At 38.8% G+C, this 15,311-nt stretch overlaps 1 protein-coding gene across 1 annotated transcript in view; it reads left to right on the top strand.

Annotated features, from left to right (window-relative positions):
- The first annotated feature begins 1,494 nt into the window (after window positions 1-1,494).
- The window catches only part of QSOX2 (quiescin sulfhydryl oxidase 2), a 28,851-nt gene continuing 15,034 nt past the window's right edge, over window positions 1,495-15,311 (top strand). Inside the window, exons 1-8 of the mRNA XM_032999610.2 lie at window positions 1,495-1,764; window positions 6,355-6,455; window positions 7,728-7,776; window positions 8,904-9,012; window positions 9,205-9,295; window positions 11,685-11,830; window positions 12,817-12,960; window positions 15,117-15,246. Coding sequence (XP_032855501.2) covers window positions 1,509-1,764; window positions 6,355-6,455; window positions 7,728-7,776; window positions 8,904-9,012; window positions 9,205-9,295; window positions 11,685-11,830; window positions 12,817-12,960; window positions 15,117-15,246 — 1,026 coding nt within the window. The 5' untranslated portion in view covers window positions 1,495-1,508. The remainder of the gene's footprint in view (window positions 1,765-6,354; window positions 6,456-7,727; window positions 7,777-8,903; window positions 9,013-9,204; window positions 9,296-11,684; window positions 11,831-12,816; window positions 12,961-15,116; window positions 15,247-15,311) is intronic.

The following is a 15,311-nucleotide window of genomic DNA, read 5'->3' as shown; positions in this document are numbered from 1 at the left end:
TTTCATCTTCATGCATCTAACAATTCCTCAGAATAAAATTCACTCTAAAATAACTTAAGCACTGCATATTTTTAAAATCCTAATTAGCAGATGCCACAAGACTTTTTCAATTCTTTGAAGTGATTGGGCTCTGCTATTGTAACCATTTAACTCTGTTGCTTACAGTGCCCAAGAAGAATAGAGACAGAAAACCCTCAGCTAGGATGGGATACAAGCAACTGTGTAATTTATAGCTGTGGATATGGATGCAAAAGATACATGACTGAACCACTTCAGATATTAATGGTCAAGAAAAGAGAGGATCAGAAAAAGAAAAGCCGAAGGTAGCAGAATCTGTTCATGAGCTCTCAGGGGAGAGGATTTTTACTGTATATAAGATTCCCACCCTTGTACTGTCTGTGGATTACTAGACAGAAAAATGACAAACTACATTCTAACCTCTAAATTTACACCTGTGGGCCTGATGTAAGAATTTGGACCCATTTGTTTCCTACTGGTTCTTGAAGGATTAAAAGAAGCATTTGGGAGTAACAGAAGCAAAAATGAGCTTTTGGGGGACCTCAGTCTTTCATTATCTGAGTTTGAAATTCCTCTGAAGTCACCCTCTTAAGAAATTTTCTCTGTTGGCTTTCTGTCTCTGTTAATGTAATGAAAATTCTTGAGCCTGTATTTACAAATGAAAGCAGACTTTCATTCCATGGATACCGCTATAAAAGGTGCTAAAATCCATTACTAGGGCAGAACTAATCTGAATTTACTAGAAAGGCAGAGTTTCTAACATCCTCTTCAGAGCTCACAGCCTCCTACTTGCAGCCTTTTATCGTATCTTCAGTTTTGAGGAGAAACAGCTCTTTCCTGCCAAGTGATGTACGTCAGGATGAAACAGTTCTTGACCCAAAGGCTACACTATTTTAATCTCTTCTCAGTGAGAAGCTTCATGAAGTTGAAACTTCTGTTTCTGTAGCAGATCGCACCATAAAAGCAGATCGTACCATAAAATCAGCCACCAAGCTACCTCTATTTTTTTAACCTCGTTAGTTTTTTTGGGGGGGTTTTGTTTGTTTTTTCTTACACGCTCCCCCGAGGGAAACGTGCCTCTAAATACAATGGCAAAGGGTTTGTTTGCGGTGCGTCCCTGTCCCCAGGGTTTGGTAATGGCCTTGGGCACCAGACAGGAAAGAGGGACCCTGCCACCCCCCGGGCTGGTGGTGGGGACATGGCGGCAGGTGCGGCCCCACCTGAGGAAAGGCCACGTCGCCCTCGATGGCTGCTGTGGCGTGGGGGGGGGGACGGACAGCGGGCGACATCGCCTCCCTCAAAAACATGCAGGGGCCGAGTCTCCCCCTCAAGCCGCCATAGCCGGGGGCCGCCGAGGCGGGAAGGAGCGGATGGAGGCGGCGGGGGGGTGTCGGGTCCCAGCCACCAGGCCGCGTCGCCAGGGCCGGCGCGTTGCTATGGCGCGGCCCCGCCCCGCCCCGCCCCTCGCGGCGCACCGCTGGCGTCCCAACATGGCGGCGGCGGGCGGCGGCAGGCCGCTGCCGGTCCTGCCGCTGCTGCTGCCGCCGCTGCTGCTGCTGCTGGGAGCGGCGGCGGCGCGGCTGTACCGGGCGGGGGAGGACCCGCTGACCGTGCTGGCAGCCGGCTCGGTGCGGCGGGCGCTGCTCAACTCCTCGGCCGCCTGGGTGGTGCAGTTCTACAGCTCGTCCTGCGGCCACTGCATCGCCTTCGCCCCTACCTGGCGGGCCCTGGCGGGGGATGTTAAAGGTGAGGCGCCCCCGCCGCGGCGGGTCCTGACCGGGGCCCCCCGCACCCCGGGAGCGGCCGCCGCTGCTGCCCGGTTCTCCGCAGCTCCGCCCGGCGGGAGGCCAGGCAGCCGCAGGCCTGACCCCGCGGCCCTCCCTCGGCTTCCCGGGCCGCGGCCGTTGGGTCTCGGTGCTGGGATCGGGGTCGGAGCACCCGTGTGGGCCGCGGCCGTGCCTCGGTCGCCCGTGGGCTGCTCGGCGGCAACGGGGGGCCTTGGCAGTGTCACCTGCGGTGCTTCCGAGGTGCCTCGCCGCGCTTTGCAGGAAGCGTGGCGCCTCGTCGATGCGCCAGCATCGCCTCCCTTCTCGCTTCTCTGGCACCCGGGACAGAGCGAGGCGTGGGGGATAGGAGCAAGTTTCCAAATTAAAGGTTGCATAGGAATCCGGGGCTAAAACATCCCCGCCTCTCACGGCCGCAGAGCGATCCAGCTGGGGAGTTACACGCGAGCGGCTCTGTGTGCATTGCAGCGTACAAGTGGATGCGCTGATGCACAGGAGGTATGTTTAGACTAAACTCTTTGAGGTGAGATCTTTATCTTCTGAATGTTTTGTAAAGAGACTAGCCTATTTTAGAGGCTGAATGAAAAATAAATATTGTGGTACTGGAGAGGCCATTCTCGTGTTTGAATTACCTCATACAAAGACAGTAGAGCGTGAATAGACTAGAGGGGGGGGAAAAGGACTGCCAGGAAGTAATACAAAAATCAAGCTAAGTAAGAGTCTGATTTTCAGATTGATCAAATAGTGACTTAAGAAATTATGGCCTCCACACCTAATACTGAGAGAGACCTGCCTTGCTGTGTCTTAATCTGCTCAGTTTTATTGGCAGATGCTGAAGTGTTTTACTCTTTGTAGATATAAGGTAAGGAAACAAACAGGCCCCTCACATGTTGGTTAAATTCAATACCTCTGGTGGGGACAAGACCCCAGATAAAATTTTTAGGAAATATTGTGCTTCCTATAGTGGTGTTAAAGGCTTTTAAACTACTGTTAATTTACCATTTGACCCAAGAGACATTTCCAGGATGGAGACAGCGGTTCTAATGCATTCACATAGTTTCATTTTGAGAGGGAGTGAAGAGCTCTGGCTTTTCTCTGGCAGCCTTGTACATGAAAAGTGTTAACGATTAACATGAAATGTAGGCACAGTGTTAGATATATGTGGTTTTAAATATACGGAAATGAAGGCCTACCCAAAAATAGGTCGTGATGAACTCATCACGTGCTGAGGACTGCTGACTGATGAGCAGAAACTCAAAAACCGAGAAACACAGAGCAGTAGTGGTTTCAGAGCATTTCAAATGCTCCTTACTTGCACAGGGGTTTTGTTTATAAAAGTGGTAGCTTTTTTCTGTTTTCTTTGCATAAGTTTGTGGAACAATTTCACCACCTGATTTGAATTGCTTGTCATCAAAATTGTAGAATTGAAGAAAAGAACAACGAGGTGTTTGAACACAGCAGTGAAGACCATGAAGAGCCTGAACTGACCAGAGCTTTTGTCAAAATAAGACAGGGGCATGTTTGTATATTACTACAGCAGCATGGTACCTTTGTAAGCAGTATTTTTTGTAACTTGTAATGACTTCTTCAAATATATATTTTCTTTCTCATCTGCAGTCATGATAACTGCAAATGATGTTATGCACTTGTATTACTATAACCAGATAAAGGCCTATCTACTCTTTAATCCATTGATGTTTTATGAATACTTTAATTTAAAAAGTGGATTTTTATGTTTGTGGATATTGGCACTATCAGGAAACACAGTGGGCTTCTGATGTTATTTGTCAGCGAAATGTTTCCATTTTAAGGTTGAAATGAGTGGATTTTAATAGGAGACTGAGAACAGTCACACTTTTCATTGGTAATTTCATCCAAAAAAAAAAAACCCAAAACATTTTGTTCACTTAGGCTGCCTCAACATTTATTTTTAAAAATATTTACTCAACTGCTAGCCTATTACAGCTATCTTTGAGGGTGCAGACCTACTTACATTAGAGAACTCCTAGGTCACTGTGGTTGTATTTGCTATAGTCCAGTTTAATTGGTGCAACTACTTTGTCCGTGAAAGGCCTGTGCTAATATACTTTATTTTTATCTAATTTCTCATTTGTTAAATCTTGGCAATACTGTCATTTCAGACTTCATAACAGAAGATAAACCTGAAAAATAGGAGCAGTGCTTGTTTTTGTGTAATTTACATTTTGAGTTTGATACTCAGAACAGGTTGTAAGTAGAGAGTCATTGTTGCTGCATTTGTAATCACGCATTTAGTTTTATTACAGTAGCGTCCAAAGTGGCCATTATCGTTAATTGTACTTTTTCTGTCTTAGAAGATGATTGAATCTATCCACCAAAATGCCTGTGGGCTGGAATTCTATGTAGTAATTTTCAGTGTAGAAGTAACAAACCCTTGGAAATCCCATATATGAAAACCCCTGAATTATATGCAGAAGCAATCCACTTCTCTGGATTTGGAACAACTGTTCTAGCAATAATGATTTCTTTCTAGAAATTGTTCTTTAAACACATGTGGTGGGGAATTGCAGAAACCTCATCATTATTCAGGAAGCAGCCTATGTCTTAAAATACATAACTCTCAAGTACCAGGGAGAGATTTCTCTTATATCTCTGATTGAAACTTCATACTGGAAGATAATACACAGAATTGCATCTACCTGCTGGAGGGAATACACAAGGTTTATGCAAAGAAGGGATCTTCCTCATAATACACTGTGACTGGTGTGTTGATATTCTGTAGCATTTAAGTGGGAGGTTTGACCGACTTGCTGGATTTCCAGTTTGTACAATACAGTAATGTCATTCATTGGACTTGTTTAGCATAAACAGAAATATGGTTGATTAATATGATATCACTCATCTACCCCTTTCATATAGTTTGTGAGTTAGTATTTCAAAAATACCAGGGCTAATTTAATATTCACCAACATTAAAAAAAAAAAAAATCCAGCCTACAGTAGCACTGTAAACATACACAATCTAGGCTGTGCAGTCCAGCAACTTTCACATCCTGTGGAAAGGAAAAGCTCCTTTTTAACCAGAAGCAAATGCTAAGCAGCACACATCCCAGCTGGTGCTCTTTAACCCAAGTATTTAGCTAGAGATGGGTTTGCATTGTTGTGAGTAGGCTATTTGCATTAGACTCATTGTGCTTCTGTTCATTGTATGGAGGATGATCAAGACAGGTGGAAAAAGGAGGAGGAGTGGTGAAAGTTGAATGAGATAGATACCCAGAAGCCAAACTTTTTTTTTGTTTTATTATTTTGCATTTTATTTGATGAAATAGACTGTTGTATCTTTTGTGTTCCTGTGAATACATACCCATCTGCTCTAGCATGCTTGTAGTTACTCCTGGTGCCTGTTCAGCTGTTGGCATGTTCAACACAACTGAAATCTCCATCAGCTGCCCCATCCTCCTCCAAAGACAAATAAAGGTCAAACTAAATTTCAAAAGCAGCTAGGCATGCAACTGTCAATCAGATCTTGAACTTGATGAAGCTTTCATGCTCTTTGCTATAAAAGCAAGTTTAATTTTAGTGCTTTTTAAATTTTATTGATACTTGGGAATTGTGGTGTACCTTCAAATTCTGCCCACAGCTGTTTTGATTTAGCTTAGCTTTAAAAAGTAACTGTCTAAGGAGTCTCTTGGAGCAGTTCTTTCTTAAAGTGATTGCTGCAGCGGAGCATGGCTCAAAAAGATAAGTTCCTAGCAAAATGAGAAGGAAAAAGCTATAACTGAGTTGAAAGCTTTTATTGAAGTTATATAAGCATATTTATGGAAATACTTGAACTCTTGTGGTTACTGCTGTGAAACATTTATAAAGGAAACTTAGTGATGCTTAAACTCAACTATTTAGTACTCTGGTTAAAACCCAAATATTCTTTTGAGGTATATCTAATGTAATCCTGAACAGTACTAAAAGATAAAGACAGCTTTCAATAGACAATATGTGAGCCTTGGGTTGGGTGCAACTCTAGAGACCTCTGAGAAAATTCTAAGTTTGGTAAATAGTAAGTTCTTGTTAAAACAGCTCTAATAGAAAACGTATCAAACTGATGGTTTTGTAATTGACAGCCATGTGGATGAGTAACTGCTGGGTTAATTTTATTCAGTTATATGTATTTGTGCATGCTTTATTTTATGAGCGTAACTAATGGGAAAAGCTAGGGAATGCAATTCAGTATCTTGCAAGTGTTGGGTTGGCCCCTATTTCACCTTCCTAGATTTAATAAAATGTCTTTGGCCCTGGAAGTGCTCTATTGTATGTTGGGAATCTTCTTATTTAGGTGTATTGAAAATACTGAAGGAGCTAAGAAAAACGGGGAGGTTTTAGTTATTTTACAAATCAGTAGACTGTACTACACTTGATGATAGAAATGAACAGCAAATGAGAATTGACCAAGGGCTTGATTTTTATGCCACTGGAATCTATTGGAGTTCTGTTGTTGATTTCCATGGGAATCAGGGTAATCCATCAGCTGGGATCCATGATAGCTTCTGCTGAAAATTGAAGGATATCTTTGTTTTCAGACTGGGAATCTGCAATTAGAGTTGGTGTGCTGGATTGTGGGGAAGAAGAGAACTATGAGACGTGCAAAGAATATGGTATTCACTATTACCCAACTTTTAGGGTAAGTGGCATAGTGTAGTGCCTTAGGTAAATGATGCATGTTTTATAATAACTAAAACTGTAACAAACTTGCTTGTGCAGCGTTTTACATGTTGTTCTTTAACTTGACTTTTTCTTTGCTTTTAGTGAGAAAGCTACAGAGTTAATAAAAGGCTGAGTTCTTGCTAAATGCAGTAGCTAATGCAGTTATTTGTAGTAGTAAATCAGTCTTAAGTTCTGAATCTGAAAAGTTCTTACTGAAAGAAGATACAATTCTAGAAAGTACTGTTACTACATTTATATAACACCTAGTTCTGATATAGTCATTAGATAATACCGATTTGTATAAGTATTCTTCAAATTCAAATGTTCGTGATTGTTAATAGTGTTTTTAGTTTTGGTATGTGAAAGTAAAGGTAATACATTGAATCAGCTGATTTCATGACCAGGGCTCCAATTAAAAATTTACCCTTAATTGATCCTTCACTATTTTTCCAATTTCATAATTTGCTAAAACTGTCTTTTAAAAGGGATCCTGTGTTTGCCAAAAGTATCTACCATTGTTCATCTTCAGATCTAAGTGCAATTTTTAACTTCTCTGTCAATCTGTATAATCACATATTTAACCATAAGTATAAGCAGAATGTGATGGATAGAGAGAATTGAATAATCTATGTTTGTTATGACAGGAGAGGGAACAGGAGGCGTTTCACTGTAGAATTTGTGATGTTCTACCCTGATAGAAAGAACAATATTCTTCTTTTTAATCTTTACAGTTTTGGGTGTAAATTGGAATGCACTCTTTATTAGACACCGAATCATTTCCATTTAATTTTTTTTTATAGCAGAAGGCAGTCAAGCTCCATTATATATCCTATTTAACCACTGGAGGGAGTTGAGTAAATGTGAATAGTGTCCTAAATATATACACAGTTGGTAGTACTGATTTGGTAATCAGTTAATTCGTGTTTGGGTTAATGGTTGCCGTAAGGAATCAATATACAGTACTGAATTATGCATTGTGATATTTTTCCTCTAAAAGTTGGCTTTACTGTGTATTAGAGTTTCGACTGGTACCTATGAGCTACCCTTTTATAGTTGAGAAGCAGATCTTTGGAACTTAGAGGCTATGAGGAGAAATTGTCTTCTGAACAGATAGATAAAAATATTTTGTAATTAGAGCTGTACAAAGTAAATGTCTTGAAAGCCATTTTTGTTTCTAAACTGAGCTTTCATCTTATACAGTGAGTTATTTTCAAAGCAGTAATACTTTTTTTTTTTTTCCCCCACTTAGTACTTCAAAGCATTTACAAAGCAGTTTACTACTGGAGAAAATTACAAAGGTAAGAATATCCTACTGTAAGAAATCCCCAAAGCAGTTATCCTATCAGCCAGGAATGTGTCACACAACAAGCAAAATCCCTTTGCCTGTCAGTTAGTTTAGACAGCTAGAGATGGGATGGACACTAAATGGCTCTTTAAGATATGATGTTACAAGTACTATATAAAAATGGAATGTCAGGCAGAAGTTTAGACAGGCAAAATATTTGTTCAAGAACATAGGGCTCACATTCCTTATTTTTTTTTAATGTTGTTCTTAATTTGCACAAATGGCTAGATAATTTTTTAAAATTCCTTTTTCCATCATCATGAGATCCAATTTGCTCAACCCTGACTGGTGCTTTTTGATTTGCCGGCCACTTTCCAGCTTCCCGAGTCTCACTGGGGGGAACCCCTATTCAGATGTTGACTAACTGAAAACAGGCTTATCCTGTGTGTTTGACAGGATCACAGCTTGAGGTGGTTTGTCTGGGGACAAAAGTAATGTTGTCTTTTTCAATGGATTAACATTTAAAAGGCCAGAGGTCAGAAAAGAGACCACCTGCACCATTAACCCTTCATGTAGAAGTAGACTGTAGTTGTACCTGTTACTTTTTGTCATTTGTGAGAGTTTCTGCTCTTTAAATTTATTTCCTTTAAAGTAAATAACATACTCCCACAGTTCAGTTATTTCCTTATATTGTTACATAGCTTTGTAGCCTCACTTGGCCCATTTAGTAAGAATGGTATGCCTTTACAGTTTTTAAGGCATGATGAATATCCTTATTGCAAAAAAGCTGCTGAAGTTGCCAACACCAACTATTGTGAAAATGCACACAGATTTAGAATGAAGCATTGTTTGAAGAGAAAATCAGCAAGGCAGGCAGATGGCTAGATTTGGAAAAGGCTGGAGGCTTTATTAATTTTGGTGTGGGATGACAGCTTTTAAATGTGATCTCAACATTAAAATGAAATCCTACAACTAAATCCTTAGTCCCTGTTCTTCAGCCAAATAGTACTCTGTTTTTTAAGCCAAAATTTAAAACAAAAACCTGACACAGAAAAGCATGAGAATGTATGAAAACCTGCATGTGAGTAATTTTTTTCCCTAGTTTTCTGAGGTGTTGTATTTTTTGTAACCTGTACTCAGCGGGAGCAGATAGAGAGCTGCAAACAGTTCGTCAGATGATGATTGACTTCTTACAGAACCATTCCCAAGAGTTGAGACCGCCAGCTTGCCCGCCATTGGATCCAGTTTCGTAAGTTCCTTGTTTAAAATGCAGCCGGTATATGCTTACTATGGTAATTACTAAGTGTAGAAAATCTTATTAAAGATGAAGTAAGCTTTTTTCTTATTATCAGTTCTGCTATGAGATTGTAAAAGGTAATTTCATCGTACAGCGGGTATATTGTATTTAACCTGTGGTAAATAGCTTTTCTTTTCTTAAAAGGTTCAGTGATGTTGCTTCTCTTTTTGACAAGAACAGCCATCGTTATACTGCCGTCGTCTTTGAAAGTAATAACTCCTATGTTGGACGAGAGGTAACATAAGACTTAAGAATGACATAATGAATGTGAATGAATGTTATCATAACACAGTTGAATTCTATGTTAATTAGCCAAGCAACAAAATTTCTGATTATAAGACTGAATTAAAGGGTCATAAAGGGCAGATCATGCATATCTGAGATATCAAAATCAAGGGATTATATAGGGATGTTGAATTTAGTCACACAGAGTAACTTTCTTACAAATGAATGTGATGTCATGTTAACTTCTTCCATTCATGTTTTAGTGTAAGATTAATTTACCAATTCCATTGTTAGCAGAATTTTTTTATTTCAAGATTTGGAAGATCATAACAAAAATACTGTCAGATTACATTACTGTTATGTTACTGCGAGAGAACCATTCATAATATTCATCCTTCTGGGCAGCTTTTGTGATTTCAACTGTTTATAATAATCTAAATTCTCTGGTTCTCTTTATACATGTATAGGTTTTAGAAAATTATGTTCTAAATTAGGATGATAGCATAAAATTATTTTCACAGCTCTGATGCACTGAGGAAGTGGAAGTCTTTGGTTTTTTAATTCCTCCACCCCTCCAATAAAATATTTGATTTGGCATCATTTTACCACCTAATGAGCATGCTGTTAGCTTAGACAACTGTTACTTTTCTCTTCCTGCCAAGATCTAGGATAAGTAAAGAAAATAAATTGCATAATTATCTAGGCATAATCTATGTAGAAACATCCAATGTCTGTGAAATGTTTCTAATTAGACTTGAATGCTGAGATGGCCCAGTTGCATAAGTGGAGGAGAGTGTGCTGCCAAAAGTGAGAATCACTTTGAGAATCACGCTGCTTCCAGACATTTGTTTTCCAAAGCTGCTGTGTTGATACAAGTGGGCATTACTGAAGAAATTGAATGATTATAAAGTTCTTCAGTTTTTGTATCACACTCGCTTTAATTTTATTACCTACTGTTGTAGGGAAAGACTGAGTGTTACCTGATTAACAGCAAGTGGAGTCTGCTTTCAGAATAAAAAATACTTGCTAATGATATGCAGTATTTTAGAATAGTTTAGTGAAATAGAAAATGACATTGTTTTCATGTTTACAATATAAGACAAATGGACAGCCTAATACAAGTCACAACAGCTGAGGAAAGGAAGGCCATGTGTTCATCACTGATGAAAGGGAAGAAAGGTCTCTTAAATTACAAGTTGCAAAGTGAGGGAAAACATAGCAAATACTCACTTGAAAGGGAAGAGTGTAGTGGAAACTGTGAAACTAACAACATGAAAAAGATATAGAAGATGCAGAGAGGGGTAAAGGAATGACAAGTAGAAATGTAAGAAGAGCTGGAAGTATGGAAGGTTTTGTAGGTAAGAATGGAACATTTGAAACGATGGTGTAAGAGCACAGGCTAATGGAAGGATGTGAGGAGTGTGGTCATTAGAATGGTAAAAGAGGATGCCTTTAGCAGTGGGCTCTTGAAGGGTTTAAGAAGGGAAAAAAGTAGTATTTAAGTTCCTTTTCTTTTTTAAAGAAGGGCAAATTTTCATTACATATAACTGAGTCATATTTGTAGGTGTAGCTTTGGCTGTAGTTTGCAAAGAATTTTGAAAGCTGAGCCCTGGCAAATCTTTGAGGAATCCTGATGTTACCGCTCTCTTCTACCTCCTCCACCCTTTGCTGAATTTTACATCTTTCATATAAATTTGTGCCTACTCCCAGCTCCTCTAAGTGCAAAAGCCCAGCATCAGGATTAAGCAACTGATGAAGATTGGTTTGAGCTAAGATGCTGGACTGTGAACTGGAACTCTTGATAGGCACCCATGCCTATATGGAGTCTCTGCTGTGGGGTTGGTAAACAGAGCTGAAAGACAGCTGGGTGCTGTGACACTGCTGACTACACAGCTTGATTTGGCAGGGCTTGCCAGGCAAAGCCTTAACTCCTGTGGAGCCCTTTGTTGTTTTCTAAGTCATGGACTTTGACATCAGTGCAGTGGTGGGACCAATGTTTCTTCACTACCTGCAAATTTGACTTTAGACTCTTATATATATAACATGAAACATAAACCTGTTGGTGCCCGTGGAATATTCTCTAGGCTATTTTGAGGTTTATGAGGACATTTTATCATTCATTCTCATATTTTCTTCAGATGTTAGACTTCAAAGGGAAGAGATTAGGATAGACCAAGAGGAAGAAATGGAAGATAGGAGTAATAATTTCCAGAGAAGAGTAAATCTTCTTTAACTGAAAGTGTTAGCGTCCACAGAATACTCAGAGATGTGCTTCCTTGGTGGAACAGCTTAATGATACCCTTAAAGGATGATGCACTTCACTGATTTATATGTCTTGTGCTACAAGATTGGGTATTCCTTGAAAATTATATAATACATGTCATCTTTTCATTACCCAGGTTATCTTAGACTTGATCCAGTATGAAAACATTGTTGTAAAGAGAGCGTTGAATTTTGATAAGCATTTTCTTGAGAAACTTGGTATTACCTCAGTCCCTTCATGCTATCTGATACATCCAAATGGGTCCCATGGATTAATTAACATGTAAGTAGTTATTGTCTGAGGTGTATGGGGAGGCTCCCTTAGGCTATATAACCAATTTCCCTAGATTGCTTTCATATGAGGTAAGTTATTCTATAACTTTTTGCATGGATATAATGACATTGTGTCCTGGCATATAATCAATACATTGTACTGACTGAAGTTGTGTGTTCCATTTCTTTGTGTTTGAAAATTGCCTGTCTTGAATGCTCTCTAGCAATTATTAACTAATCTAGCGGTCTTGTTAAACAGTTTTTGTGAATATTTGCAAATCACAGACATCGGTTATGCCAGTGGAAGTTAGACTTCATCATTTAGTAGGGAAAACAAGCCAAAATGGTGTGGTGGGTAATTATAACTCTTGTGTTGTTTGACTTACAACAACAAGTTTATACTGCTGACAAAACTCACTTGTGAAGTAGATGACTTGAAGTAGCGTGTCTAGTTTGGAAATAAGAGCTCTAGGCCAGTGTTTGTTTTTTGGAGTTTGATATGCTGAGAGCAATGAGCTGGTTCTTCTTAATGAACCATTTAATATTGTTACCTGTATCTTTAAATAAGAGACCTAATATTACTTTTGCTTACCACTGTTGCCTATTTATAGCTTTAACCTATTACTGTGATGTTTCTGAAAGGAAAACGCTTTGGAATAAAAGTGGAAAAAAAATTAATGAAGCATCAGAGTTCTTCAGTAGACTTGCTTATAAGTCAGAGTACTTGTTCCATGTGAACATTACTTGTGTAAGGTGAATGGACATGATGTGTTCTTATTTTGAATGGAATTTCAAACCACTAATCCAAATGATCGTTATTACTATTCCTAAATTGAACAATATTTTACCTCAGTTTGTATCAAAACATAACATTGCACTAGGACTGTAAAACATAAACCAAAATGAATATTGTATTTTCTAAATACACTAATTTGCTTTGGATATTCGCTTAGTCTGAGATTAAAAGTAATCTTTACTTTGTCCATTGATATGCAGTTTGAAGCCCCTGCGGTCTTCCTTTTCTTCGTATTTAAAGTCACTGCCGGGTGTAAGAAAAAAACTTCTTTTGCCACTTCAGCTACCTGTTCAAGAAAACAAAGAGGAGAGTACAGAAATCAAGGTGTGGAGAGAGTTCGATAAGTAAGTGATACCCCTGATTTTCAGATCAATGCTTGGTTATTAAAAATTGCTTGCAGTTTTTTCTTGCCACATGGGAAGCTGTGCTATAATTTATTATAAAATCCTAGAGCAGTTGAAAATTTTACTTCATTCCATCCCAGGTGGATGGAATTGAATAGGTTGAATAGGTTGATCACTACTGAATGACCTGTATTCTTCTGCTGAGTAAAATTTAAGTTGTTCATGCTTAATACTGGAAGAATTATGACATCAAAGCTGAGAGCAAAACTTTCATCTGTTGCTTCAATTTCATCCATTTCTCAGTATATTCAGGTAACACTTGTGAATTAGTTCAATTCCAGCATCAAGGTTACAACTTCTTTACAATTGTGAGCAGTGTTTCAAACAACTCAGAGCTGAAATTATAATGGGCTTTCAGTATTTGCTTTTAAGCAGCAAGCATTTCTACTGCTAATGTTTTTCTCCAGAAGTACTGTTAAACACTTAATTGACTTAAAAATACAAAGGACACACCCATTACCTGAAGTGAATTGTTGGAAAATGTCAGCAAGTAATCAGTGTTCCTGAAAAACTAAATAGTAAAATAGCAAGCTATGACATTTCTGTAGAAAACAATAATTCTGGGTGTGTATAATAGGGAAGCAGTGCCCACCAAAATGTGCTTGTCAAGTATAATAGAAAGTACTAAAGTGACTTTAAAAGACGTTTATCATCAAATCCAGTAAGGTTTATCTTCACCCTCTTTCCCTGTTGGAGAGAAGGATGCAAAGGCTTTGCAGGGAGATAATCCCTCAGCATCTTTAGACAGAAAAGATGTAGGACTGAGTGCTTTCCTGTTGTGCTTATTTTCCTTTCATGGACACCATTAGTGTCATCTTCTTTCAATGACTATTATAAAATATTTTATATGAAACATTCTGTTATCAAAACAACTTAGTTAAATTGAGCTGCTTTCCAGCAAGACAAAATCTTGTTGTTGTGAATCTCAAGTCCAAGCATATTCTACATAGGATTCGTTGGGGGAACCTCATGCATTTGCATGGATGTCTCTTTATGCTTCAAGAACCATGAAGCAGAATTTGCTGTTCTTTTAAATTTAAGTGAGTACTTAAATTCATTTAAGTTACTGAGATAAATTCAGAGTAATTCTATAGTTTGGGTTGTTAAGAATATCAATTATTCTGTATTTTAACATGTTATTTTCTGTATGCTATCTAAGAGGTGGGACTAGCCAGTTTCTTAAATTATTGTTCTTTTAATTCTATTTCTTTTTAGAAATAATAGTGCTGCTGAACTCTTACAAGAAGTGTGTATTACCTTTGTGAGCTTCTGTTTGTTTGGTTGCATTGCTCAGTATCATGCTGTCTAGAGTTTGTACTCTGAAAGCATTGAAAGATAGGGTGGGTTTACTTGATGTATTTGTACTTTGTAGCATGCTTTTTGTTGTTCTGAAGATACTTGGTCATGAGAAGGAATTCAGAAAATATTTGATTTGCTTTACATGTTTTACTTGTACCTGTTGTAAGGTACCTAATTCTGTCATAAGAGCTAGTGTGATTAAAACTGACTTAAACTTGCATGCAAAAAACAGTAAAACTACTGCATTTGGGAGAGGTTTTCTAGATTCAGTCCTGTTCAACATTGACCTTTTTCAGTCTTCTTTGCACAAGACTGTGTGTAACCTACTCGTGTTCAACAGAAGTCTCCCTTTCTTCCTAGTATGTCATTTTCCTATTTATGGTCAATCCTGAAGAGAAGCTGTAATTTCATTACACTAGCTATTTCCTTGCTGACAATGTCAGGGTTATAATTTCATTACAAGGTAAAACTGGCTGGGAGGCAGAAAGTTTAGTCAAATGTAAAAAATTCTTGTGTGTGGTTATGCCTCATTTATCTAAACTCTGAACAAAATAACATAAAATTACTCTTTTAAGAGAGTTCAGTGAAACTCATTGAACTTGACATTCACCATACTGAGCACCTGAAGTAACTGCTGTGTCTTCCCATACTGGGGTAGGATGTACTGCAATCACTGTGAAGTGGCAAATGTTGAGGTTCAAATGACACCTACTATATATCAATTTTATCTTCATGACTGGTGAGAAAATGAGCGAAAGAAACCTGCCACTTCATAACATTATATATGTGTGTTTCAGATCTAAGCTGTACATGGCTGACCTTGAATCAGGATTGCATTACCTGCTCAGGGTAGAGCTTGCGACGCACAAGACACTTGAGGGAGCTGAGCTAAAGACCTTCAAGGATTTTGTTACCATCTCTGCCAAGGTATACAGTTCTAGTCTTTGATTATTTGTAAGAATAAAGTGACTCTAACAGAAAATTTATTATGT

The sequence above is a fragment of the Tyto alba genome, unplaced genomic scaffold (assembly GCF_018691265.1).
Source record: "Tyto alba isolate M040663 unplaced genomic scaffold, T.alba_DEE_v4.0 Super-Scaffold_11, whole genome shotgun sequence".
Lineage (NCBI taxonomy): Eukaryota > Metazoa > Chordata > Aves > Strigiformes > Tytonidae > Tyto > Tyto alba.
The sequence above is the reverse complement of the archived record's forward strand: the minus strand, read 5'-3'. Positions and strand labels throughout refer to the sequence as shown.